Source organism: Carcharodon carcharias (assembly GCF_017639515.1).
Source record: "Carcharodon carcharias isolate sCarCar2 chromosome 27 unlocalized genomic scaffold, sCarCar2.pri SUPER_27_unloc_1, whole genome shotgun sequence".
Classification (NCBI taxonomy): domain Eukaryota; kingdom Metazoa; phylum Chordata; class Chondrichthyes; order Lamniformes; family Lamnidae; genus Carcharodon; species Carcharodon carcharias.
In genome coordinates, this window is record NW_024470624.1 from 7,886,375 (window position 1) to 7,913,783 (window position 27,409).

The window sequence follows — 27,409 nt, forward strand, 5'->3', positions numbered from 1 at the left end:
GGTGTCAGTTGTTGCTGTCAATGGTGTCAGTTGCTGTTGTCGATGGTGTCAGTTGTTGTGTCTATGGCGTCAGTTGTTGTTGTCGATGGGGTCAGTTGTTGCTGTCAATGGTGTCAGTTGCTGTTGTCGATGGTGTCAGTTGTTGTTGATGATATCTGGTGTTGGTGTCGATGGTGTCAGTTGTTGTTGTCGATGGTGTCAGTTGTTGTTGATGGTGTCGGGTGTTGTTGTTGATGGTGTTGGTTGTTTTTGCCGATGGTGTCAATTGTTGCTGTCAATGGTGTCAGTTGTTGCTGTCAATGGTGTCTGTTGTTGTCGATGGTGTCGGTTGTTGTTGTAGTAGATGTTGTCAGTTGTTGGTGTCGATGGTGAAATTTGGTGGTGTCGATAGTGACAGTTGTTGGTGTTAATGATGTCAGTTGTTGTCAATGGTGTCGGTTGTTGTTGATGGTGTCGGTTGTTGTCTTTGGTGTCAGTTGTTGTTGATGGTGTCAGTTGTTGTTGTTGATGGTGTCAGTTGTTGTCAATGGTGTTGGTTGTTGTTGTCGATGGTGTCAGTTCTTGTTGTCGATGATGTCAGTTGTTGTTGTTGATGGTGTCAGTTGTTGTTGTCGATGGTGTCAGTTGTTGTTGTCAATGGCATCAGTTGTTGTCGTCGAAGTCGCCAGTTATTGATGGTGCCAGTTGTTGCTGTCAATGGTGTCAGTTGCTGTTGTCGATGGCGTCAGTTGTTGTGTCTATGGCGTCAGTTGTTGTTATCGATGGGGTCAGTTGTTGCTGTCAATGGTGTCAGTTGCTGTTGTCGATGGTGTCAGTTGTTGTGTCTATGGTGTCAGTTGCTGTTGATGGTGTCGGTTGTTGTTGTCGATGGTGTTAGTTGTTGTTGATGGTGTTGTTTGTTGTTGTCGATGGTGTCAGTTGTTGCTGTCAATGGTGTCAGTTGTTGTTGATGGTGTCGGTTGTTGTTGTCGATGGTGTTAGTTGTTGTTGATGGTGTCGTTTGTTGTTGTCGATGGTGTCGGTTGTTGTTGTAGATGTTGTCAGTTGTTGGTGTCGATGGTGAAATTCGTTGGTGTCGATGGTGACAGTTGTTGGTGTTAATGATGACAGTTGTTGTCAATGGTGTCGGTTGTTGTTAATGGTGTCGGTTGTTGTCGTTGGTGTCAGTTGCTGTTGTTGATGGTGTCAGTTGTTGTTGTTGATGGTGTCAGTTGTTGTTGTTGATGGTGTCAGTTGTTGGTGCTGATGGTGTCAGTTGTTGTCAATGCTGTCAGGTGTTGTTGTCAATGCTGTCGGTTGTTGGTGTTGATGGTGTCGGTTGTTGGTGTTGATGGTGTCGTTTGTTGGTGTTGATAGTGTCAGTTGTTGCTGTCAATGGTGTAGGGTGTTGTTATAGATGGTGTCAGTTGTTGGTGTCGATGGTGAAATTTGTTGTTGTCGATGGTGACAGTGGTTGGTGTTAATGATGTTGGTTGTTGTCGATGGTGTCGGTTGTTGTCATTGGTGTCAATTGTTGGTGTCGATGGTGTCAGTTGCTGTTGTCAATAGTGTTGTTGTCCATGCTGTCGGTTGTTGGTGTTGATGGTGTCAGTTGTTGGTGTCAATTATGTCGGTTGTTGTTGTCGCTGGTGCCAGTTGTTGGTGTCAATGGCGTCAGTTGTTGTTGTCAGTGGTGTCAGTTGTTGTTGTCGATGGTGTCAGTTGTTGTTGTCAATGGAGTCAGTCACTGTTGTCAATGGTGTCAGTCACTGTTGTCAATGGTGTTGGTTGTTGTCGTCGATGGTGTCAGTTCTTGTTGTCGATGATGTCAGTTGTTGTTGATGGTGTCGGTTGTTGTCGTTGGTGTGAGTTGTTGATGGTGTCAGTTGTTGTTGTCGATGGTGTCAGTTGTTGGTGTCGCAGGTGTAAGTTGTTGGTGTCAGTTGTTGTTGTCGAAGGTATCGGTTGTTGTCGTTGGTGTCAGTTGTTTTTGGTGTCAGTTTTTGGTGTCAGTTGTTGCTGGTGTCAGTTGTTGTCGCTGGTGTCAGTTGTTGTCGCTGGTGTCAGTTGTTGTCGCTGGTGTCAGTTGTTGTCGCTGGTGTCAGTTATTGTTGACGGTGTCAGTTATTGTTGACAGTGTCAGTTATTGTTGACAGTGTCAGTTGTTGTTGATGGTGTCAGTTGTTGTTGATGGTGTCAGTTGTTGTTGATGGTGTTAGTTGTTGTTGATGGTGTCGGTTGTTGTTGTCGATGGTGTTAGTTGTTGTTGATGGTGTTGTTTGTTGTTGTCGATGGTGTCGGTTGTTGTAGATGTTGTCAGTTGTTGGTGTCGATGGTGAAATTCGTTGGTGTCGATGGTGACAGTTGTTGGTGTTAATGATGACAGTTGTTGTCAATGGTGTCGGTTGTTGTTGATGGTGTCGGTTGTTGTTGATGGTGTCGGTTGTTGTCGTTGGTGTCAGTTGTTGTTGTTGATGGTGTCAGTTGTTGTTGTTGATGGTGTCAGTTGTTGTTGATGGTGTCAGTTGTTGGTGTTGATGGTGTCAATTGTTGTCAATGCTGTCAGGTGTTGTTGTCAATGCTGTCGGTTGTTGGTGTCGATGGTGTCGGTTGTTGGTGTTGATGGTGTCGTTTGTTGGTGTTGATAGTGTCAGTTGTTGCTGTCAATGGTGTAGGGTGTTGTTATAGATGGTGTCAGTTGTTGGTGTCGATGGTGAAATTTGTTGTTGTCGATGGTGACAGTGGTTGGTGTTAATGATGTTGGTTGTTGTCGATGGTGTCGGTTGTTGTCGTTGGTGTCAATTGTTGGTGTCGATGGTGTCAGTTGCTGTTGTCAATAGTGTTGTTGTCCATGCTGTCGGTTGTTGGTGTTGATGGTGTCAGTTGTTGGTGTCAATTATGTCGGTTGTTGTTGTCGCTGGTGCCAGTTGTTGGTGTCAATGGTGTCAGTTGTTGTTGTCGATGGTGTCAGTTGTTGTTGTCGATGGAGTCAGTCGCTGTTGTCGATGGTGTCAGTCGCTGTTGTCAATGGTGTTGGTTGTTGTCGTCGATGGTGTCAGTTCTTGTTGTCGATGATGTCAGTTGTTGTTGTTGATGGTGTCGGTTGTTGTCGTTGGTGTGAGTTGTTGATGGTGTCAGTTGTTGTTGTCGATGGTGTCAGTTGTTGGTGTCGCAGGTGTAAGTTGTTGGTGTCAGTTGTTGTCGAAGGTATTGGTTGTTGTCATTGGTGTCAGTTGTTTTTGATGGTGTCAGTTGTTGCTGGTGTCAGTTGTTGTCGCTGGTGTCAGTTGTTGTCGCTGGTGTCAGTTGTTGTCACTGGTGTCAGTTATTGTTGACGGTGTCAGTTGTTGTTGATGGTGTCAGTTGTTGTCAATGGTGTCAGTTGTTGTTGATGGTGTCAGTTGTTGGTGTCGATGGTGTCGGTTGGTGTCAGTTGTTGTAGATGGCGACGGTTGTTGTTGTCAGTTGTTGGTGTCGATGCTGTCAGTTGTTGTTGTCGATGGTGTCAGTTGTTGTCGATTAGTGTCAGTTGTTGTTGATGGTGTCGGTTGTTGTTGTTGATGGTGTCGGTTGTTGTCGATAGTGTCAGTTGTTGTTGTCGATACTGTTGGTTATTTTTGTCAAAGGTGTCGGTTGCTGTCAATGGTGTTGTTTGTTGTTGTCAATATTGTCAGTTGTTGGTGTCGATGATGTCAGTTGTTGTCAATGGTGTCAGTTGTTGTTGTCGATGGCGTCGGTTGTTGTTGTCGATGGCGTCGGTTGTTGTTGTCGATGGTGTCAGTTGTTGTTGTCGAAGGTGTCAGTTGTTGTCGTTGGTGTCAGTTGTTGTTGATGGTGTCAGTTGTTGTCGTTGGTATCATTTGTTGTTGATGGTGTCAGTTGTTGTCGTTGGTGTCAGTTGTTGCTGATGGTGTCTGGCGTTGGTGTCGATGGTGTCGGTTGTTGTTGTCGATGGTGTCAGTTGTTGTCGATGGTGGCGGGTGTTGTCGATGGTCTCAGTTGTTGTCGATGGTGTCAGTTGTTGGAATTTGATGTCGGTTGTTGTTGATTGTGTCAGTTGTTGTTCACGATGGTGTCAGTTGTTGGTGTCGAAGGTGGCAGCTGTTGTTATTGAAGCTGTCAGTTGTTGTTGTCAAAGGTGTCAGTCGAAGGTGTCAGTTGATGTTGAAGGTGTCGGTTGTTGTTGTCGATGGTGTCAGTTGTTGACAGTGGTGTCAGTTGTTGGCGTTGATGATGTCGATTGTTGTCGATGGTGTCAGATGTTGTCGATGGTGTCAGTTGTTGTTGATGGTGTTTTGGTTGTTATTGTCGATGGTGTCGGTTGTTGTTGTCGATGGTGTCAGTTGTTGTTGTCGATGGTGTCGGGTGTTGTTGTTGATGGTGTCGGGTGTTGTTGTCGATGGCTTCGGGTGTTGTTGTCAATGGTGTCAGTTGTTGGTGTCGATGGTGTCGGGTGTTGTTGTAAATGGTGTCAGTTGATGTTGTCAATGCTGTCGGTTGTTGGTGTTGATGGTGTCGGTTGTTGTTGTCGATTGTGTCAGTTGTTTGTGTTGATGGTGTCAGGTTTTGTTGTCAATGCTGTCGGTTGTTGTTGTCGATGGTGTCAGTTGTTGTCGATGGTGTCAGTTGTTGGCATCGATTGTTGTCAATGGTGTCAGTTGTTGTTGTCGATGGTGTCCGTCGCTGATATCAATGGTGTCGTTTGTTGTTGATGGTGTCGGTTGTTGTTGTTAATGTTAGTTGTTGTTGATGGTGACAGTTGTTGTTGATGGTGTCAGTTGTTGGTGTTGATGGTGTCAGTTGTTGTCAATGGTGTCTTGTGTTGTTGACAATGCTGTTGGTTGTTGGTGTTGATGGTGTCGGTTGTTGGTGTTGATGGTGTCGGTTGTTGGTGTGGATAATGTCAGTTGTTGTTGTCACTGGTGTCAGGTGTTGTTGTCAATGCTGTTGGTTGCTGGTGTTGATGGTGTCGGTTGTTGGTGTTGATGGTGTCGGTTATTGGTGTTGATGGTGTCGGTTATTGGTGTTGATGGTGTCGGGCATTGTTGTCGATGGTGTCGGGTGTTGTTGTTGATGGTGTCGGTTGTTGTTGGTGTCAGTTGTAGATGGTGTCAGTTGTTGTAGATGATGTCAGATGTTGTTGTCAATGGTGTCAGTTGTTGTTGTCAATGGTATCTGGTGTTGATGTCAATGCTGTCGGTTGTTGGTGTCGACGGTGTCAGTTGTTGGTGTCAGTTGATGTCAATGGTGTCAGTTGTTGTTGTCGATGGTGTCAGTTCTTGTTGTCAATGGTGTCGGTTGTGGGTGACGATGGGGTCAGTTGTTGTTGATGGTGTCGGTTGTTGTCGATGGTGTCAGTTGTTGTCGATGGTTTCAGTTGTTGTCGATGGTGTCAGTCGTTGTTGTCGATGGTGTCAGTCGTTGTTGTTGATGTTGTCAGTTGTTGTCGATGGCCTCAGTTGTTGTAGATGGTGTCAGTTGTTGGTGTCGATGGTGACAGTTGTTGTTGTCAATGGTGACAGTTGTTGTTGTCAATGGTGTTGGTCATTTTTGTCGATGGTGTAGTTGCTGTCGATGGTGTCAGTTGTTGTTGATGGTGTCAGTTGTTGTTGTCGATGTTGTCAGTTGTTGTCAATGCTGTCAGTTGTTGGCATCGATTGTTGTCAATGGCGTCAGTTGTTGTTGTCGATGGTGTCAGTCGCTGTTATCAATGGTGTCAGTTGTTGTCGATGGCGTCTGTTGTTGTTGTCGATGACGTCATTTGGTGTCGATGGTGTCAGTTGTTGATGTCGATGGTGTCAGTTGTTGTTGTCGATGGTGTCGGTTGTTGTTGTTGATGATGTGGGTTGTTGTCGTTGGTGTCAGTTGTTGTCGATGGTGTCAGTTCTGGTTGTCGATGGTGTCAGTTCTTGTTGTCGATGGTGTCAGTTGTTGGTGTTGATGGTGACAGTTGTTGTTTTCAATGGTGTCAGTTGTTGTCAATGGTGTCAGCTGCTGTTGTCGATGGTGTCAGCTCTTGCTGTCGATGATGTCAGTTGTTGTTGTTGATGGTGTCAGTTGTTGGTGTTGATGGTGACAGTTGTTGTCAATGGTGTCAGGTGTTGTTGTCAATGCTGTCGGTTGTTGGTGTTGAAGGTGTTGGTTGCTGGTGTTGATGGTGTCGGTTGTTGTTGATAGTGTCAATTGTTGTTGTTGATGGTGTCGGGTGTTGTTGTCAATGCTGTCAGGTGTTGTTGTCGATGGTGTCAGGTGTTGTTGTCAATGGTGTCAGGTGTTTTTGTCAATGGTGTCAGGTGTTGTTGTCAATGCTGTCGGTTGTTGGTGTTGATGGTGTCAGTTGTTGTTGTCGGTGGTGTCAGTTGTTGTTGTCGGTGGTGTCAGTTGTTGTTGTCGATGGTGTCAGTTGTTGTTGTCGATGGTGTCAGTTGTTGTTGTCGATGGTGTCAGTTGTTGTTGTCGATGGTGTCAGTTGTTGCTGTCAATGGTGTCAGTTGCTGTTGTCTATGGTGTCAGTGGCTGTTTTCAATGGTGTAGGTTGTTGTTGTCGATGGTGTCGGGAGTTGTTGTTGATAGTGTCAATTGTTGTTGTCGTTGGTGTCGGATGTTGTTGTCGATGGTGTCAGGTGTTGTCGATGGTGTCAGGTTTTGTTGTCGATGGTGTTGGGTGTTGTTGTCGATGGTGTCGGCTGTTGTTGTCGATGGTGTCGGGTGTTGTCGATGGTGTCGGGTGTTGTCGATGGTGTCGGGTGTTGTCGATGGTGTCGGGTGTTGTCGATGGTGTCGGGTGTTGTTGTCAATGGTGTCGGGTGTTGTTGTCGATGGTGTCGGGTATTGTCAATGGTGTCGGGTTTTGTTGTCGATGGTGTCGGGTGTTGTTGTCGATGGTGTCGGGTGTTGTTGTCGATGGTGTCGGGTGTTGGTGTCGCTGGTGTCGGGTGCTGTTGTCGATGGTGTCGGGTGCTGTTGTCGATGGTGTCGGATGTTGTTGTCGATGGTGTCGGGTGTTGTTGTCGATGGTGTCGGGTGTTGTTGTTGATGGTGTCGGGTGTTGTTGTTGATGGTGTCGGGTGTTGTTGTTGATGGTGTCGGGTGTTGTTGTTGATGTTGTCGTCGATGGTGTCGGGTGTTGTTGTCGATGGTGTCGGGTGTTGTTGTCGATGGTGTCGGGTGTTGTTGTCGATGGTGTCGGGTGTTGTTGTTGATGGTGTCGGGTGTTGGTGTCGATGGTGTTGGGTGTTGTTATCGATGGTGTCGGGTGTTGGAGTCGATGGTGTTGGGTGTTGTTGTCGTTGATGTCGGTTGTTGTTGTCGATGGTGTCGGGTGTTGTTGTCGATGGTGTTGGGTGTTGTTGTCAATGGTGTCAGGTGTTGTTGTCAATGGTGTCAGGTGTTGGTGTCGATGGTGTCGGGTGTTGGTGTCAATGTTGTTGGGTGTTGGTGTTCTTTTCCTGGTCTTGTCTCGTGCTGAAAGCAGTCTATTTACCTTGACAGGTATCGGTCTCAGAGGGGTCTGGAGGAGGAAATGCATGAGAAGATAAGCGAAGTGATCGATGGGCTGAATTCCCATAGGTAACTGGGCAGGTCAAGCAGAAGTGCAGCTCAACATGGTCAGAGGGCGGCTGACCCTTCAACTCTATCTCTCTGTCTCTCTCTGCCACTCTCTCACTGCCTCTCTCTCTCGCCCTTTCTCACTGTAACTCTCTCTGTGTCTCTGGAGAGTTGTCTCTGTCTCTCTCCCTACCACTCTCTTGCTGCTTCTCTCTTTCTCTCTCTCTCTATCTCCGTGTAGCTCTCTCTGTCTTGTGTCTTTCTCTCTCTCCTTCTGCCTCTCTCTCTCTCTCTCTTTCTCTGCCACTCTCTCACTGCCTCTCTTTTTCTCTCTCTTTCTCTGTGTATCTCTCTCTTGCTCTGTCTCTGTGTCTCTCTCCCTCTTTCACACGGTAACTCTGTGTCTCTGTCTGTCTCGTTATCTCTGTCTCTCTCTCTATCAGTCTCTTGCAACCTCTCTCTTTCTCTCTCTCTCTGTGTATCTCTCTCTCTCTCTCCGTCTCTGTGTGTCTCTCTCCCTCTTTCACACAGTAACTCTGTGTCTCTGTCTGTCTTGTTGTCTCTGTCTCTCTCTCTCTACCACTCTCTTGCTGCCTCTCCCTCTCTCTGTCTGTCTGTGTATCTCTCACTCTTGCGGTAATTCTCTGTGTCTCTCTCTCTCTCTCTCTCAATGCCACTCTCTTGCTGCTCTCTGTCCAAGACAGCGGAGGGAAGACAGAAGGGACAGAGAGCGAGGAGGCAGATGGAGAGACGGTGCAGGGAAAGGTTTGAGAGAGGGGGGAAGGACAGAGATGGTCCGTGTTGTGGGGGGGGGGGTTTGGGGGATAGAGGCGTGACTGAGGCAGGGCTGATAGGGGGAGAGGAAGGGAATGAGAGAGGCAGCCGGAGGGATAAAGGATGACCGGAGGGAGGGAGGGAGGGAGAGAGAGAGAGAGAGAGAGAGAGTTGTGTACCCGTCGGCCACCGTAGTGGCTTTTCACCCCTCGGCCATCCCAAACCCGCCCGCGTGTCTTGCCCGCTCCCGGGAAACAGGCCATTTCCGTTGGCGGACGGACGGATAGGCGGGTTCCGCTTCCCAAGCCCCTGCCACCCACCTCGCCGGGCACCACATTTGAAAAGTCCAACAACCGCGCTCGGTACCTCCGGCCCAGGGCCGTGGTCATGAAAGCTCGTGGCCCCGAAAATCCCCCACCCCCCACCCCCCTCCCCTACACACCACCACCCCCCCCACCGCCCCCCCCACACACACACATACACCCTGGGATACCCACCTGGTGGCTTTTGTTGGCTATGGACCGTTACTGCCACCTGCTGGCTGAGAGGGGCTACGCCGCCCCCTTGTTCAGACCGGCTCCCAAGTCAGGTCCGACGGAGAAGCTATCCGGCCAGGTGGGGCTTCAGAGGTCTTGGTGGGGGTGGGGGTGGGGGTGGGGGGGGGGGTGCGCAGTGTCGGGGCTGGGGGGGTGTGGGGGTGTTGAGGGAGGTGGAGTGTGCGGGGGTGGAGGTGGTGTGGGGGGTGGGGGGGGCTGAGGTGGGGAGTTGGTGTTGGGGGCAGGGGGATTGGTGGGGGACGGAGGGAGACTCCCTCTTTAAACAGGATCTCCCTGACAGAGAGAGACTCCCTCTTTAAACAGGATCTCCCTGACAGAGAGAGACTCCCTCTTTAAAAGGGGGTCCCTGACGGAGAGAGACTCCCTCTTTAAAAGGGGGTCCCTGACAGAGAGAGACTCCCTCTTTAAAAGGGGTCCCTGACAGAGAGAGAGAGAGAGATGTCTTGCTGTATGAGGCGGAGAAGGTAATGACTGATCTCTGTGTCTGCTTCCCCTCCAGGCAGTGGGTGAAATCCGAGCACTTTAACCGGGTCACCCTGTACTTCAACACCAAGTCCATGGAGAAGAAGGTGAGCGGCCCATCGCTTTGCCACATTGCGCTGTGCTTTTACTGTGGGCTCCTTTTCCGACCCCCCTCGCTTTCCCCCCCCCCCGGGGTCAGGGGTCGGAGGGCATCAGCCGGCCTCCGGTACCACGCCTTGAAGGGGGTTGGCCGAGTATTGGGCCCTCCCCAACCCCCTCCCCCCCCCTTAGGGCACCTCGGCTGCGCACTCACCCGCTGAGGTATGGCCGGACCCAGCTCCTCGCAGAATGGGGGTTGGGGGCAGGGCAGACGGAAGCCCTTGGGGTCATCGTGCCTATGCTGGCTCTTTGACTGGGGCGGGCTTACCAGTCTTGCCCCTTCCCGCCTGCCCCCAGTGCCTCACTCTCTCTCCCATTGCCACCAGGGAAAGGTTATCGCGGATAATAAAAGCTCATGGTGTCGGGGGTAACATAGTGTCATGGATAGAAGATTGGCTGGCTAACAGGGAACCGAGAGTAGGCATAAACGGGTATTTTTCTGGTTGGCAAGATGTAGCGAGTTAGCGAGTGGTGTGCCCCAGGGGTCAGTGCTGGGGCCTCAACTGTTGACAATTTATGTAAATGACTTGGATGAAGGGATGGATAGGATGATTGCCAAATTTGCTGATGACACAAAGATAGGCAGGAAAGTAAGTTGTGAAGAGGGCATAAGGAGGCTCCAAACAGGTATAGATAGGAGAAGCGAGTGGGCGAAGGTCTGGCAAATGGAGTATAACGTGGGAAAATGTGAAATCGTCCATTTCGGCGGGAATAATAAAAGAGAAGCTTATTATCTAAATGGTGAGAGACTGCAGAGCTCGGAGACGCAGAGGGATCTGGGTGTCCTAGTGTATGAGTCACAAAAGGTTCGTACGCAGGTACAGCAGGTGATTAGGAAAGCGAATAGAAAGTTATCATTTATTGCGAGGGGGAATTGACTACAAAAGTCGGGAGGTTAAGCTTCAGTTGCACAGGGCACCGGTGAGACCACATCTGGAGCACTGTGTGCAGCACTGGTCTCCTTATTTAAGGAAGGATGTAAATGCGTTGGAAACAGTTCAGGGAAGGTTGACCAGACTCATACCAGGGATGGGCAGCCTGTCGTATGAGGGAAGGTTGGACAGGCCGGGCTTGTATCTGCTGGAGTTTAGAAGAGTGAGAGGCGACTCGATTGAAACCTTTCATATTCTGAGGGGGTCTTGACAGGGTGGATGTGGAGAGGGTGTTTCCTCTTGTGGGAGAATCTAGAACTTGGGGTGGGGGGGGGGTCACTGTTTAAAAATAAGGGGGTCGCCCATTTAGGACGGAGATGAGGAGAAACTTGTTCTCTCAGAGGGCGGTGAGTCTTTGGAACTCTCTTCCTCGAAAGGCAGTGGGAGCGGAGACTCGGGATATTTTTAAGACTGAGCGAGATAGATTCTCGATAAGCGACAAGGGGGGGGGCGTGAAAGGTTATCAGGGGTGGGGTGGGGGCAGATTTCAGGTCACTATCAGATCGGCCGCAATCTTACTAAAAGGGGGAGCAGGCTCGAGGGGCCAACTCCTGCTCCTAATTCGCATGTTCCTGCAAGTCTGCCCTTTTCCAGTGCTCCTGCCCATCTTTCCCCAGGACTCCGGTCCGAATCCCTCTGACTGGGTTCCCAACCCTGCCTCAGCGCCGAGAGGGCTCTTGTCGAAGTCATGGTCGATAATCCCCCGTTGACCATGACGGGGGGGTTAAACCCTCCCCTCCTCCCGTCCCCCTCGAACCCGCGTCTGCAACCTTTGACACTGGTTGACCCCAACGTCCTCCTCCAACGCCTCTTCCGCCACCACCACCACCACCAACCCACCCCCCACTCCCCCCACCCACCATGTCATCTGGCTGGGGTGGGGTTGCCCCTCTCCTCACCTATAGCCAGAGGATCGCTTGCTACGGCTTCTCCCCCAGGTCTCGCCTTTGAAAGAAGCAACTAGGGAGGGGTAAGAAATGCAGGGCTTGACAGCGATCCTCGCGTCCCAGGTATCAATGTCCTGCCCTGTTCACGGGTGTGACTCCTGTTTCGCTCCAGGTGTGACTCTTGTTTCACTCCAGGTGTGACTCTTGTTTCACTCCAGGTGTGAACCCTGTCTCGCTCCGAGTGTGAACCCTGTCTCGCTCCGGGTGTGAACCCTGTCTCGCTCCGGGTGTGACTCCTGTCTCGTTCCGGGTGTGAACCCTGTCTTGCTCCGGGTGTGACTCCTGTTTCGCTCCGGGTGTGACTCCTGTTTCGCTCTGGGTGTGACTCCTGTTTCACTCCAGGTGTGAACCCTGTCTCACTCCAGGTGTGAACCCTGTCTCACTCAGGGTGTGACTCCTGTTCGCTCCGGGTGTGACTCCTGTTTCGCTCCAGGTGTGACTCCTGTTTCGCTCCAGGTGTGACTCTTGTTTCGCTCCAGGTGTGACTCTTGTTTCACTCCAGGTGTGACTCTTGTTTCACTCCAGGTGTGAACCCTGTCTCGCTCCGGGTGTGAACCCTGTCTCGCTCCGGGTGTGAACCCTGTCTCGCTCCGGGTGTGACCCCTGTTTCGCTCCGGGTGTGACTCCTGTTTCGCTCCGGGTGTGACTCCTGTTTCGCTCCAGGTGTGACTCTTGTTTCACTCCAGATGTGAACCCTGTCTCGCTCCGGGTGTGACTCCTGTTTCGCTCTGGGTGTGACTCCTGTTTCGCTCTGGGTGTGACTCCTGTTTTGCTCTGGGTGTGACTCCTGTTTGACTCCAGGAGTGAACCCTGTCTCACTCCAGGTGTGACTCTTGTTTCACTACGGGTGTGACTCCTGTTTTGCTCCGGGTGTGACTCTTGTTTCACTACGGGTGTGACTCTTGTTTCACTCCGGGTGTGACTCTTGTTTCACTCCGGGTGTGACTCCTGTTCGCTCTGGGTGTGACTCCTGTTTCGCTCCAGGTGTGACTCTTGTTTCACTCCAGGTGTGACTCTTGTTTCACTCCAGGTGTGACTCTTGTTTCACTCCAGGTGTGAACCCTGTCTCGCTCCGGGTGTGAACCCTGTCTCGCTCCGGGTGTGAACCCCGTCTCGCTCCGGGTGTGACTCTTGTTTCACTACGGGTGTGACTCTTGTTTCACTCCGGGTGTGACTCTTGTTTCACTCCGGGTGTGACTCCTGTTCGCTCTGGGTGTGACTCCTGTTTCGCTCCAGGTGTGACTCTTGTTTCACTCCAGGTGTGACTCTTGTTTCACTCCAGGTGTGACTCTTGTTTCACTCCAGGTGCGAACCCTGTCTCGCTCCGGGTGTGAACCCTGTCTAGCTCCGGGTGTGAACCCTGTCTCGCTCCGGGTGTGACTCCTGTTTCGCTCCGGGTGTGACTCCTGTTTCGCTCCAGGTGTGAATCTTGTTTCACTCCGGGTGTGACTCTTGTTTCACTCCAGGTGTGAACCCTGTCTCGCTCCGGGTGTGAACCCTGTCTTGCTCCGGGTGTGAACCCTGTCTCGCTCCGGGTGTGACTACTGTTTCGCTCCGGGTGTGACTCCTGTTTCGCTCCAGGTGTGACTCTTGTTTCACTCCAGGTGTGACTCTTGGTTCACTCCTGGTGTGAACACTGTCTCGCACCGGGTGTGAACCCTGACACGCTCCAGGTGTGACTCCTGTTTCGCTCCAGGTGTGAGTCCTGTTTCACTCCAGGTGTGAACGCTGTCTCACTCCAGGTGTGAACCCTGTCTCACTCCGGGTGTGACTCCTGTTTCGCTCTGGGTGTGACTCCTGTTTCGCTCCAGGTGTGACTCTTGTTTCACTCCAGGTGTGACTCTTGTTTCACTCCTGGTGTGAACCCTGTCTTGCTTCGGGTGTGACTCCTGTTTCGCTCCGGGTGTGACTCCTGTTTCGCTCTGGGTGTGACTCCTGTTTCACTCCAGGTGTGAACCCTGTCTCACTCCAGGTGTGAACCCTGTCTCACTCCGGGTGTGACTCCTGTTTCGCTCCGGGTGTGACTCCTGTTTCACTCCAGGTGTGACTCTTGTTTCACTCCGGGTGTGACTCCTGTTCGCTCCGGGTGTGACTCCTGTCTCACTCCAGGTGTGACTCTTGTTTCACTCCAGGTGTGACTCTTGTTTCACACCAGGTGTGAACCCTGTCTCGGTCCGGGTGTGAACCCTGTCTCGCTCCGGGTGTGAACCCTGTCTTGCTCCGGGTGTGAACCCTGTCTCGCTCCGGGTGTGACTCCTGTTTCGCTCCGGGTGTGACTCCTGTTTCGCTCCAGGTGTGACTCTTGTTTCACTTCAGGTGTGACTCTTGTTTCACTCCAGGTGTGAACACTGTCTCGCTCCGGGTGTGAACCCTGTCTCGCTCCAGGTGTGACTCCTGTTTCGCTCCGGGTGTGACTCCTGTTTCACTCCAGGTGTGACTCTTGTTTCACTCCAGGTGTGAACTCTGTCTCACTCCGGGTGTGACTCCTGTTTCGCTCCGGGTGTGACTCCTGTTTCACTCCAGGTGTGAACCCTGTCTCACTCCAGGTGTGAACCCTGTCTCACTCCGGGTGTGACTCCTGTTTCGCTCCGGGTGTGACTCCTGTTTCACTCCAGTTGTGAACCCTGTCTCACTCCAGGTGTGAACCCTGTCTCACTCCAGGTGTGAACGCTGACTCATTCCGGGTGTGAACCCTGTCTCGTTCCGGGTGTGAACCCTGTCTCGCTCCGGGTGTGACTCCTGTTTTGCTCCGGGTGTGACTCCTGTTTCACTCCAGGTGTGAACCTTGTCTCACTCCGGGTGTGACTCCTGTTTCGCTCCGGGTGTGACTCCTGTTTCACTCCAGGTGTGACTCTTGTATCACTCCAGGTGTGACTCTTGTTTCACTCCAGGTGTGAACCCTGTCTCGCTCCGGGTGTGAACCCTGTCTCGCTCCGGGTGTGAACCCTGACTCGCTCCGGGTGTGAACCCTGTCTCGCTCCGGGTGTGACTCCTGTTTCACTCCAGGTGTGAACACTGTCTCACTGCAGGTGTGAACTTTGTCTCACTCCGGGTGTGACTCCTCTTTCGCTCCGGGTGTGACTCCTGTTTCGCTCCAGGTGTGACTCTTGTTTCACTCCAGGTGTGAGTCTTGTTTCACTCCAGGTGTGAACCCTGTCTCGCTCCGGGTGTGAACCCTGTCTCGCTCCGGGTGTGAACCCTGTCTCGCTCCGGGTGTGACTCCTGTTTCGCTCCGGGTGTGACTCTTGTTTCACTCCAGGTGTGACTCTTGTTTCGCTCCGGGTGTGAACCCTGTCTCGCTCCAAGTGTGACTCCTCTTTCGCTCCGGGTGTGACTCCTGTTTCGCTCCAGGTGTGACTCTTGTTTCACTCCAGGTGTGAACCCTGTCTCGCTCCGGGTGTGACTCCTGTTTCACTCCAGGTGTGACCGCTGTCTCGTTCCGGGTGTGAACCCTGTCTCGCTCCGGGTGTGACTCCTGTTTCGCTCTGGGTGTGACTCCTGTTTCGCTCTGGGTGTGACTCCTGTTTCGCTCTGGGTGTGACTCCTGTTTCACTCCGGGTGTGAACCGTGTCTCACTCCAGGTATGAACCCTGTCTCACTCAGGGTGTGACTCCTGTTTCGCTCCGGGTGTGACTCCTGTTTCACTCCAGGTGTGACTCTTGTTTCACTCCAGGTGTGAACCCTGTCTCGTTCCGGGTGTGAACCCTGTCTCGCTCCGGGTGTGACTCCTGTTTCGCTCCGGGTGTGACTTGTGTTTCGTTCCGGGTGTGACTCCTGTTTCACTCCAGGTGTGAACCCTGTCTCGTTCCTGGTGTGAACCCTGTCTCGCTCCAGGTGTGACTCTTGTTTCACTCCAGGTGTGACTCCTGTTTCACTCCAGGTGTGAACCCTGTCTCGTTCCGGGTGTGAACCCTGGCTCGCTCCGGGTGTGACTCCTGTTTCGCTCCGGGTGTCACTCCTGTTTCGCTCCGGGTGTGACTCCTGTTTCGCTCCGGGTGTGACTCCTGTTTCACTCCGGGTGTGAATCCTGTTTTGCTCCAGGTGTGACTCTTGTTTCACTCCAGATGTGAACCCTGTCTCTCTCCGGGTGTGACTCCTGTTTCGTTCCGGGTGTGACTCCTGTTTCGCTCTGGGTGTGACTCCTGTTTCACTCCAGGTGTGAACCCTGTCTCACTCCGGGTGTGACTCCTGTTTCTCTCTAGGTGTGACTCCTGTTTCGCTCCGGGTGTGACTCCTGTTTCACTCCAGGTGTGAACTCTGTCTCGTTCCGTGTGTGGACCCTGTCTCGCTCCGGGTTTGAACCCTGTCTCGCTCCGGGTGTGACTCCTGTTTCACTCCAGGTGTGAACCCTGTCCTGCTCCGGGTGTGACTCTTGTTTCACTCCAGGTGTGACTCTTGTTTCACTCCAGGTGTGAACCCTGTCTCGTTCCGGGTGTGAACCCTGTCTCGCTCCGGGTGTGACTCCTGTTTCGCTCCGGGTGTGACTTGTGTTTCGCTCCGGGTGTGACTCATGTTTCACTCCAGGTTTGAACCCTGTCTCGTTCCGGGTGTGAACCCTGTCTCGCTCCAGGTGTGACCCTTGTTTCACTCCAGGTGTGACTCATGTTTCACTCCAGGTTTGAACCCTGTCTCGTTCCGGGTGTGAACCCTGGCTCGCTCCGGGTGTGACTCCTGTTTCGCTCCAGGTGTGACTCCTGTTTCGCTCCGGGTGTGACTCCTGTTTCGCTCCGGGTGTGACTCCTGTTTCGCTCCGGGTGTGACTCCTGTTTCGCTCCAGGTGTGACTCTTGTTTCACTCCAATGTGAACACTGTCTCGCTCCGGTGTGTCTCCTGTTTCGTTCCGGGTGTGACTCCTGTTTCGCTCTGGGTGTGACTCCTGTTTCACTCCAGGTGTGAACCCTGTCTCACTCCAGGTGTGAACCCTGTCTCACTCCGGGTGTGACTCCTGTTTCGCTCCGGGTGTGACTGTTGTTTCACTCCAGGTGTGACTCTTGTTTCACTCCGGGTGTGAACCCTGTCTCGCTCCGGGTGTGACTCCTGTTTCGCTCCGGGTGTGACTCCTGTTTCGCTCCAGGTGTGACTCTTGTTTCACTCCAGGTGTGAACCCTGTCTCGCTCCGGGTGTGAACCCTGTTTCGCACCGGGTGTGACTCCTGTTTCACTCCAGGTGTGAACCCGTCTCGTTCCGGGTGTGAACCCTGTCTCGCTCCAGGTGTGACTCTTGTTTCACTCCAGGTGTAACTCCTGTTTCACTCCAGGTGTGACTCTTGTTTCACTCCAGGTGTGACTCCTGTTTCACTCCAGGTGTGACTCTTGTTTCACTCCAGGTGTGAACCCTGTCTCACTCCGGGTGTGACTCCTGTTTCACTCCAGGTGTGTACCCTGTCTCGTTCCGGGTGTGAACCCTGTCTCGCTCCGGGTGTGACTCCTGTTTCGCTCCAGGTGTGACTCCTGTTTCGCTCCGGGTGTGACTCCTGTTTCACTCCAGGTGTGAACCCTGTCTCACTCCGGGTGTGACTCCTGTTTCACTCCGGGTGTGACTCCTGTTTCACTCCAGGTGTGACTCTTGTTTCACTCCGGGTGTGACTCCTCTTCGCTCCGGGTGTGACTCCTGTTTCGCTCCAGGTGTGACTCTTGTTTCACTCCAGGTGTGACTCTTGTTTCACTCCAGGTGTGAACCCTGTCTCGCTCCGGGTGTGAACCCTGTTTCGCTCCGGGTGTGACTCCTGTTTCACTCCAGGTGTGAATCCTGTTTCGTTCCTGGTGTGAACCCTGTCTCGCTCCAGGTGTGACTCCTGTTTCACTCCAGGTGTGACTCCTGTTTCACTCCAGGTGTGAACCCTGTATCGCTCCGGGTGTGAACCCTGTTTCGCTCGGGGTGTGAGTCCTGTTTAACTCCAGGTGTGAACGCTGTCTCGTTCCGGGTGTGAACCCTGCCTCGCTCCAGGTGTGACTCTTGTTTCACTCCAAGTGTAACTCCTGTTTCACTCCAGGTGTGAACCCTGTCTCGCTCCGGGTGTGACTCCTGTTTCGCTCCGGGTGTGACTCCTGTTTCGCTCCGGGTGTGACTCCTGTTTTGCTCCGGGTGTGACTCCTGTTTCGCTCCAGGTGTGACTCTTGTTTCACTCCAGGTGTGACTCTTGTTTCACTCCAGGTGTGAACCCTGCCTCGCTCCGGGTGTGACTCCTGTCTCACTCCAGGTGTGAACCCTGTCTCACTCCGGGTGTGACTCCTGTTTCTCTCTGGGTGTGACTCCTGTTTTGCTCCGGGTGTGACTCCTGTTTCACTCCAGGTGTGAACTCTGTCTTGTTCCGTGTGTGAACCCTGTCTCGCTCCAGGTTTGAACCCTGTCTCGCTCCGTGTGTGACTCCTGTTTCACTCCAGGTGTGAACCCTGTCCTGCTCCGGGTGTGACTTGTGTTTCGCTCCGGGTGTGACTCTTGTTTCACTCCAGGTGTGAACCCTGTCTCGTTCCGGGTGTGAACCCTGTCTCGCTCCAGGTGTGACTCTTGTTTCACTCCAGGTGTGACTCCTGTTTCACTCCAGGTGTGAACCCTGTCTCGTTCCGGGTGTGAACCCTGGCTCGCTCCAGGTGTGACTCCTGTTTCGCTCCGGGTGTGACTCCTGTTTCGCTCCAGGTGTGACTCCTGTTACGCTCCGGGTGTGACTCCTGTTTCGCTCCGGGTGTGACTCCTGTTTCGCTCCGGGTGTGAATCCTGTTTCGCTCCAGGTGTGACTCTTGTTTCACTCCAGATGTGAACCCTGTCTCGCTCCGGGTGTGACTCCTGTTTTGTTCCGGGTGTGACTCCTGTTTCGCTCTGGGTGTGACTCCTGTTTCACTCCAGGTGTGAACCCTGTCTCACTCCGGGTGTGACTCCTGTTTCTCTCTGGGTGTGACTCATGTTTCGCTCCGGGTGTGACTCCTGTTTCACTCCAGGTGTGAACTCTGTCTCGTCCCGTGTGTGGACCCTGTCTCGCTCCGGGTTTGAACCCTGTCTCGCTCCGGGTGTGACTCCTGTTTCACTCCAGGTGTGAACCATGTCCTGCTCCGGGTGTGACTCTTGTTTCACTCCAGGTGTGACTCTTGTTTCACTCCAGGTGTGAACTCTGTCTCGTTCCGGGTGTGAACCCTGTCTCGCTCCGGGTGTGACTCCTGTTTCGCTCCGGGTGTGACTCCTGTTTCGCTCTGGGTGTGACTCCTGTTTCACTCCAGGTGTGAACCCTGTCTCACACCAGGTGTGAACCCTGTCTCACTCCAGGTGTGAACCCTGTCTCACTCCAGGTGTGACTCCTGTTTCGCTCCGGGTGTGACTCTTGTTTCACTCCAGGTGTGACTCTTGTTTCAATCCGGGTGTGAACCCTGTCTCGCTTCGGGTGTGAACCCTGTTTCGCACCGGGTGTGACTCCTGTTACACTCCAGGTGTGAACCCTGGCTCGCTCCGGGTGTGACTCCTGTTTCGCTCCGGGTGTGAACCCTGTCTCGCTCCGGGTGTGACTCCTGTTTCGCTCCGGGTGTGACTCCTGTTTCGCTCCGGGTGTGACTCCTGTTTCGCTCCAGGTGTGACTCTTGTTTCACTCCAGGTGTGAACCCTGTCTCGCTCCGGGTGTGAACCCTGTTTCGCACCGGGTGTGACTCCTGTTTCACTCCAGGTGTGAACCCTGTCTCGTTCCGGGTGTGAACCTTGTCTCGCTCCAGGTGTGACTCTTGTTTCACTCCATGTGTAACTCCTGTTTCACTCCAGGTGTGAACCCTGTCTCGTTCCGGGTGTGAACCCTGGCTCGCTCCGGGTGTGACTCCAGTTTCGCTCCGGGTGTGACTCCGGTTTGGCTCCGGATGTGAGTCCTGTTTCGCTCCGGGTGTGAGTCCTGTTTCACTCCGGGTGTGACTCCTGTTTCGCTCTGGGTGTGACGCCTGTTTCGCTCCGGGTGTGACTCATGTTTCGCTCCAGGTGTGACTCTTGTTTCACTCCAGATGTGAACACTGTCGCGCTCCGGGTGTGACTCCTGTTTCGCTCCGGGTGTGACTCCTGTTTCGCTCTGGGTGTGACTCCTTTTTCACTCCAGGTGTGAACACTGTCTCACTCCAGGTGTGACTCTTGTTTCACTACGGGTGTGACTCCTGTTTCGCTCCGGGTGTGACTCTTGTTTCACTACGGGTGTGACTCTTGTTTCACTCCGGTTGTGACTCCTGTTCGCTCTGGGTGTGACTCCTGTTTCGCTCCAGGTGTGACTCTTGTTTCACTCCAGGTGTGACTCTTGTTTCACTCCAGGTGTGAACCCTGTCTCGCTCCGGGTGTGAACCCTGTCTCGCTCCGGGTGTGAACCCTGTCTCGCTCCGGGTGTGACTCCTATTTCGCTCCAGGTGTGACTCCTGTTTCGCTCCAGGTGTGACTCTTGTTTCACTCCAGGTGTGACTCTTGTTTCACTCCAGGTTTGAACCCTGTCTCGCTCCGGGTGTGAACCCTGTCTTGCTCCGGGTGTGAACCTTGTCTCGCTCCGGGTGTGACTCCTGTTTCGCTCCGGGTGTGACTCCTGTTTCGCTCCGGATGTGACTCCTGTTTCACTCCAGGTGTGACTCTTGTTTCACTCCAGGTGTGACTCCTGTTTCACTCCAGGTGTGTACCCTGTCTCGTTCCGGGTGTGAACCCTGTCTCGCTCCGGGAGTGACTCCTGTTTCGCTCCGGGTGTGACTCCTGTTTCGCTCCGGGTGTGACTCCTGTTTCACTCCAGGTGTGAACCCTGTCTCACTCCGGGTGTGATTCCTGTTTCGCTCCGGGTGTGACTCCTGTTTCACTCCAGGTGTGACTCTTGTTTCACTCCGGGTGTGACTCCTCTTCGCTCCGGGTGTGACTCCTGTTTCGCTCCAGGTGTGACTCTTGTTTCACTCCAGGTGTGACTCTTGTTTCACTCCAGGTGTGAACTCTGTCTCACTCCGGGTGTGACTCCTGTTTCGCTCCGGGTGTGACTCCTGTTTCACTCCAGGTGTGAACCCTGTCTCACTCCAGGTGTGAACCCTGTCTCACTCCGGGTGTGACTCCTGTTTCGCTCCGGGTGTGACTCCTGTTTCACTCCAGGTGTGAACCCTGTCTCACTCCAGGTGTGAACCCTGTCTCACTCCAGGTGTGAACGCTGACTCATTCCGGGTGTGAACCCTGTCTCGTTCCGGGTGTGAACCCTGTCTTGCTCCGGGTGTGACTCCTGTTTTGCTCCGGGTGTGACTCCTGTTTCACTCCAGGTGTGAACCTTGTCTCACTCCGGGTGTGACTCCTGTTTCGCTCCGGCTGTGACTCCTGTTTCACTCCAGGTGTGACTCTTGTATCACTCCAGGTGTGACTCTTGTTTCACTCCAGGTGTGAACCCTGTCTCGCTCCGGGTGTGAACCCTGTCTCGCTCCGGGTGTGAACCCTGACTCGCTCCGGGTGTGAACCCTGTCTCGCTCCGGGTGTGACTCCTGTTTCACTCCAGGTGTGAACACTGTCTCATTGCAGGTGTGAACTTTGTCTCACTCCGGGTGTGACTCCTCTTTCGCTCCGGGTGTGACTCCTGTTTCGCTCCAGGTGTGACTCTTGTTTCACTCTAGGTGTGAGTCTTGTTTCACTCCAGGTGTGAACCCTGTCTCGCTCCGGGTGTGAACCCTGTCTCGCTCCGGGTGTGAACCCTGTCTCGCTCCGGGTGTGACTCCTGTTTCGCTCCGGGTGTGACTCTTGTTTCACTCCAGGTGTGACTCTTGTTTCGCTCCGGGTGTGACTCTTGTTTCACTCCAGGTGTGACTCCTGTTTCACTCCAGGTGTGTACCCTGTCTCGTTCCGTGTGTGAACCCTGTCTCGCTCCGGGAGTGACTCCTGTTTCGCTCCGGGTGTGACTCCTGTTTCGCTCCGGGTGTGACTCCTGTTTCACTCCAGGTGTGAACCCTGTCTCACTCCGGGTGTGATTCCTGTTTCGCTCCGGGTGTGACTCCTGTTTCACTCCAGGTGTGACTCTTGTTTCACTCCAGGTGTGACTCCTCTTCGCTCCGGGTGTGACTCCTGTTTCGCTCCAGGTGTGACTCTTGTTTCACTCCAGGTGTGACTCTTGTTTCACTCCAGGTGTGAACCCTGTCTCGCTCCGGGTGTGAACCCTGTTTCGCTCCGGGTGTGACTGCTGTTTCACTCCAGGTGTGAACCCTGTCTCGTTCCGGGTGTGAACCCTGTCTCACTCCAGGTGTGACTCCTGTTTCACTCCAGGTGTGACTCCTGTTTCACTCCAGGTGTGAACCCTGTATCGCTCCGAGTGTGAACCCTGTTTCGCTCCATGTGTGACTCCTGTTTCACTCCAGGTGTGAACGCTGTCTCGTTCCGGGTGTGAACCCTGCCTCCCTCCAGGTGTGACTCTTGTTTCACTCCAAGTGTAACTCCTGTTTCACTCCAGGTGTGAACCCTGTCTCGCTCCGGGTGTGACTCCTGTTTCGCTCCGGGTGTGACTCCTGTTTCGCTCCAGGTGTGACTCTTGTTTCACTCCAGATGTGAACCCTGTCTCGCTCCGGGTGTGACTCCTGTTTCGCTCTGGATGTGACTCCTGTTTCGCTCTGGGTGTGACTCTTGTTTCACTCCGGGTGTGACTCCTGTTCGCTCCGGGTGTGACTCCTGTTTCGCTCCAGGTGTGAAACCTGTCTCGCTCCGGGTGTGACTCCTATTTCGCTCCAGGTGTGACTCCTGTTTCGCTCCAGGTGTGACTCTTGTTTCACTCCAGGTGTGACTCTTGTTTCACTCCAGGTCTGAACCCTGTCTCGCTCCGGGTGTGAACCCTGTCTTGCTCCGGGTTTGAATCCTGTCTCGCTCCGGAAGTGACTCCTGTTTCGCTCCGGATGTGACTCCTGTTTCACTCCAGGTGTGACACTTGTTTCACTCCAGGTGTGACTCTTGTTTCACTCCAGGTGTGAACCCTGTCTCGTTCCGGGTGTGAACCCTGTCTCGCTCCGGGTGTGACTCCTGTTTCGCTCCAGGTGTGACTCTTGTTTCACTCCAGATGTGAACCCTGTCTCGCTCCGGGTGTGACTCCTGTTTCGCTCTGGATGTGACTCCTGTTTCGCTCTGGGTGTGACTCTTGTTTCACTCCGGGTGTGACTCCTGTTCGCTCTGGGTGTGACTCCTGTTTCGCTCCAGGTGTGAAACCTGTCTCGCTCCGGGTGTGACTCCTATTTCGCTCCAGGTGTGACTCCTGTTTCGCTCCAGGTGTGACTCTTGTTTCACTCCAGGTGTGAACCCTGTCTCACTCCGGGTGTGACTCCTGTTTCGCTCCGGGTGTGACTCCTGTTTCACTCCAGGTGTGACTCTTGTTTCACTCCGGGTGTGATCCTCTTCGCTCCGGGTGTGACTCTTGTTTCACTCCAGGTGTGACTCTTGTTTCACTCCAGGTGTGAACCCTGTCTCGCTCCGGGTGTGAACCCTGTCTCGCTCCGGGTGTGAACCCTGTCTCGCTCCGGGTGTGACTCCTGTTTCGTTCCAGGTGTGACTCCTGTTTCGCTCCAGGTGTGACTCTTGTTTCACTCCAGGTGTGAACACTGTCTCGCTCCGGGTGTGAACCCTGTCTCGCTCCGGATGTGACTCCTGTTTCGCTCCGGGTGTGACTCCTGTTTCACTCCAGGTGTGAACACTGTCTCGTTCCGGGTGTGAACCCTGTCTCGCTCCAGGTGTGACTCTTGTTTCACTCCAGGTGTGACTCCTGTTTCACTCCAGGTGTGAACCCTGTCTCGCTCCGGGTGTGAACCCTGTCTTGCTCCGGGTGTGAAGCCTGTCTCGCTCCAGGAGTGACTACTGTTTCGCTCCGGGTGTGTCTCCTGTTTCACTCCAGGTGTGACTCTTGTTTCACTCCAGGTGTGAACCCTGTCTCACTCCGGGTGTGAAACCTGTTTCACTCCAGGTGTGAACCCTGTCTCCTCCGGGTTTGAACCCTGTCTCGCTCCGGGTGTGACTCCTGTTTCGCTCCGGGTGTGACTCCTGTTTCGCACCGGGTGTGACTCCTGTTTCAAACAAGGTGTGAACCCTGTCTCGCTCCAGGTGTGAACCCTGTCTCACTCCGGGTGTGACTCCTGTTTCGCTCTGGGTGTGACTCCTGTTTCACTCCATGTGTGAACCCTGTCTCGTTCCGGGTGTGAACCCTGTCTCGCTCCGGGTGTGACTCCTGTTTCGCTCCGGGTGTGACTCCTGTTTTGCTCCGGGTGTGACTCCTGTTTCACTCCAGGTGTGAATGCTGTCTCACTCCAGGTGTGAACCTTGTCTCACTCCGGGTGTGACTCCTGATTCGCTCCGGGTGTGACTCCTGTTTCACTCCAGGTGTGACTCTTGTTTCACTCCGGGTGTGACTCCTCTTCGCTCCGGGTGTGACTCCTGTTTCGCTCCAGGTGTGACTCTTCTTTCACTCCAGGTGTGACTCTTGTTTCACTCCAGGTGTGAACCCTGTCTCGCTCCGGGTGTGAACCCTGTCTCGCTCTGGGTGTGGCTCCTGTTTCGTTCCAGGTGTGACTCCTGTATCGCTCCAGGTGTGACTCTTGTTTCACTCCAGGTGTGACTCTTGTTTCACTCCAGGTGTGAACACTGTCTCGCTCCGGGTATGAACCCTGTCTCGCTCCGGGTGTGACTCCTGTTTCGCTCCGGGTGTGACTCCTGTTTCACTCCAGGTGTGAACACTGTCTCGTTCCGGGTGTGAACCCTGTCTCGCTCCAGGTGTGACACTTGTTTCACTCCAGGTGTGACTCCTGTTTCACTCCAGGCGTGAACCCTGTCTCGCTCCGGGTGTGAACCCTGTCTTGCTCCGGGTGTGAACCCCGTCTCGCTCTGGGTGTGACTCCTGTTTCACTCCGGGTGTGACTCCTGTTTCACTCCGGGTGTGACGCCTGTTTCACCCCAGGTGTGAACCCTGTCTCACTCCGGGTGTGACACCTGTTTCGTGCCGGGTGTGACTCCTGTTTCACTCCAGGTGTGACTCTTGTTTCACTCCGGGTGTGACTCCTCTTCGCTCCGGGTGTGACTCCTGTTTCGCTCCAGGTGTGACTCTTGTTTCACTCCAGGTGTGACTCTTGTTTCACTCCAGGTGTGAACCCTGTCTCGCTCCGGGTGTGAACCCTGTTTCGCTCCGGGTGTGACTCCTGTTTCACTCCAGGTGTGAACCCTGTCTCGTTCCGGGTGTGAACCCTGTCTCGCTCCAGGTGTGACTCTTGTTTCACTCCAGGTTTGACTCCTGTTTCACTCCAGGTGTGACTCCTGTTTCACTCCAGTTGTGAACCCTGTCTCGCTCCGGGTGTGAACCCTGTTTCACTGCGGGTGTGACTACTGTTTCACTCCAGGTGTGAACGCTGTCTCGCTCCGGGTGTGAACCCTGTCTCGCTCCAGGTGTGACTCTTGTTTCACTCCAAGTGTAACTCCTGTTTCACTCCAGGTGTGAACCCTGTCTCGCTCCGGGTGTGACTCCTGTTTCGCTCCGGGTGTGACTCCTGTTTCGCTCCGGGTGTGTCTCCTGTTTCGCTCCGGGTGTGACTCCTGTTTCGCTCCGGGTGTGACTCCTGTTTCGCTCCGGGTGTGACTCCTGTTTCGCTCCAGGTGTGACTCTTGTTTCACTCCAGATGTGAACACTGTCTCGCTCCGGGTGTGACTCCTGTTTTGCTCTGGGTGTGACTCCTGTTTCGCTCTGGGTATGACTCCTGTTTCTCTCCAGGTGTGAACCCTGTCTCACTCCAGGTGTGACTCTTGTTTCACTACGGTTGTGACTCCTGTTTCGCTCCGGGTGTGACTCTTGTTTCACTCCGGGTGTGACTCCTGTTCGCTCCGGGTGTGACTCCTGTTTCACTCCAGGTGTGACTCTTGTTTCACTCCAGGTGTGACTCTTGTTTCACTCCAGGTGTGAACCCTGTCTCGCTCTGGGTGTGAACCCTGTCTCGCTCCAGCTGTGAAACCTGTCTCGCTCCGGGTGTGACTCCTGTTTCGCTCCAGGTGTGACTCCTGTTTCGCTCCAGGTGTGACTCTTGTTTCACTCCAGGTGTGACTCTTGTTTCACTCCAGGTGTGAACCCTGTCTCGCTCCGGGTGTGAACCCTGTCTTGCTCCGGGTGTGAATCCTGTCTCGCTCCGGGTGTGACTCCTGTTTCGCTCCGGGTGTGACTCCTGTTTCACTCCAGGTGTGACTCCTGTTTCACTCCAGGTGTGACTCCTGTTTCACTCCAGGTGTGACTCCTGTTTCACTCCAGGTGTGACTCCTGTTTCACTCCAGGTGTGAACACTGTCTCGCTCAGGGTGTGAACCCTGTCTCGCTCCATGTGTGACTCCTGTTTCGCTCCGGGTGTGACTCCTGTTTCACTCCAGGTGTGACTCTTGTTTCACTCCAGGTGTGAACCCTGTCTCACTCCGGTTGTGACACCTGTTTCACTCCAGGTGTGTACCCTGTCTCATTCTGGGTGTGAACCCTGTCTCGCTCCGGGTGTGACTCCTGTTTCGCTCCGGGTGTGACTCCTGTTTCGCTCCAGGTGTGACTCTTGTTTCACTCCAGGTGTGACTCTTGTGTCGCTCCAGGTGTGAACCCTGTCTCGCTCCGGGTGTGAACCCTGTTTCGCTCCAGGTGTGACTCCTGTTTCACTCCAGGTGTGAACCCTGTCTCGTTCCGGGTGTGAACCCTGTCTCGCTCCAGGTGTGACTCTTGTTTCACTCCAGGTGTGACTCCTGTTTCACTCCAGGTGTGAACCCTGTCTCGCTCCGGGTGTAAACCCTGTTTCGCTCCGGGTGTGACTCCTGTTTACTCCAGGTGTGAACGCTGTCTCGTTCCGGGTGTGATCTATGTCTCGCTCCAGTTGTGACTCTTGTTTCAGTCCAAGTGTAACTCCTGTTTCACTCCAAGTGTGAACCCTGTCTCGCTCCGGGTGTGACTCCTGTTTCGCTCCGGGTGTGACTCCTGTTTCGCTCCGGGTGTGACTCCTGTTTCGCTCCGGGTGTGACTCCTGTTTCGCTCCGGGTGTGACTCCTGTTTCGCTCCAGGTGTGACTCTTGTTTCACTCCAGATGTGAACCCTGTCTCGCTCCGGGTGTGACTCCTGTTTCGCTCTGGGTGTGACTCCTGTTTCACTCCAGGTGTGAACCCTGTCTCACTCCAGGTGTGACTCTTGTTTCACTACGGGTGTGACTCCTGTTTCGCTCCGGGTGTGACTCTTGTTTCACTCCGGGTGTGACTCTTGTTTCACTCCGGGTGTGACTCCTGTTCGCTCCGGGTGTGACTCCTGTTTCGCTCCAGGTGTGACTCTTGTTTCACTCCAGGTGTGAACCCTGTCTCGCTCCGGGTTTGAACCCTGTCTCGCTCCAGGTGTGAAACCTGTCTCGCTCCGGGTGTGACTCCTATATCGCTCCAGGTGTGACTCCTGTTTCGCTCCAGGTGTGACTCTTGTTTCACTCCAGGTGTGACTCTTGTTTCACTCCAGGTGTGAACCCTGTCTCGCTCCGGGTGTGAACCCTGTCTTGCTCCGGGTGTGAATCCTGTCTCGCTCCGGGTGTGACTCCTGTTTCGCTCCGGATGTGACTCCTGTTTCACTCCAGGTGTGACTCCTGTTTCACTCCAGGTATGACTCCTGTTTCACTCCAGGTGTGACTCCTGTTTCACTCCAGGTGTGAACACTGTCTCGTTCCGGGTGTGACTCTTGTTTCACTCCAGGTGTGACTCCTGTTTCACTCCAGGTGTGAACCCTGTCTCGCTCCGGGTGTGACTCCTGTTTCGCTCCGGGTGTGACTCTTGTTTCACTCCAGTTGTGACTCTTGTTTCACTCCAGGTGTGAACACTGTCTCGCTCCGGGTGTGTACCCTGTCTCGCTCCAGTTGTGACTACTGTTTCGCTCCGGGTGTGACTCCTGTTTCACTCCAGGAGTGACTCTTGTTTCACCCCAGGTGTGAACCCTGTCTCATTCCGGGTGTGAAACCTGTTTCACTCCAGGTGTGAACCCTGTCTCATTCCAGGTTTGAACCCTGTCTCGCTCCGGGTGTGACTCCTGTTTCGCTCCGGGTGTGACTCCTGTTTCGCTCCAGGTGTGACTCCTGTTTCAAACA

At 53.6% G+C, this 27,409-nt stretch overlaps 1 protein-coding gene across 1 annotated transcript in view; it reads left to right on the forward strand.

The window, feature by feature from the left end:
* LOC121273653 (adenylate cyclase type 2-like) overlaps window positions 1-27,409 on the forward strand; it is a 130,690-nt gene that overhangs the window by 31,690 nt on the left and 71,591 nt on the right. The window contains exons 12-13 of the mRNA XM_041180794.1: window positions 7,471-7,548; window positions 9,358-9,427. Coding sequence (XP_041036728.1) covers window positions 7,471-7,548; window positions 9,358-9,427 — 148 coding nt within the window. The remainder of the gene's footprint in view (window positions 1-7,470; window positions 7,549-9,357; window positions 9,428-27,409) is intronic.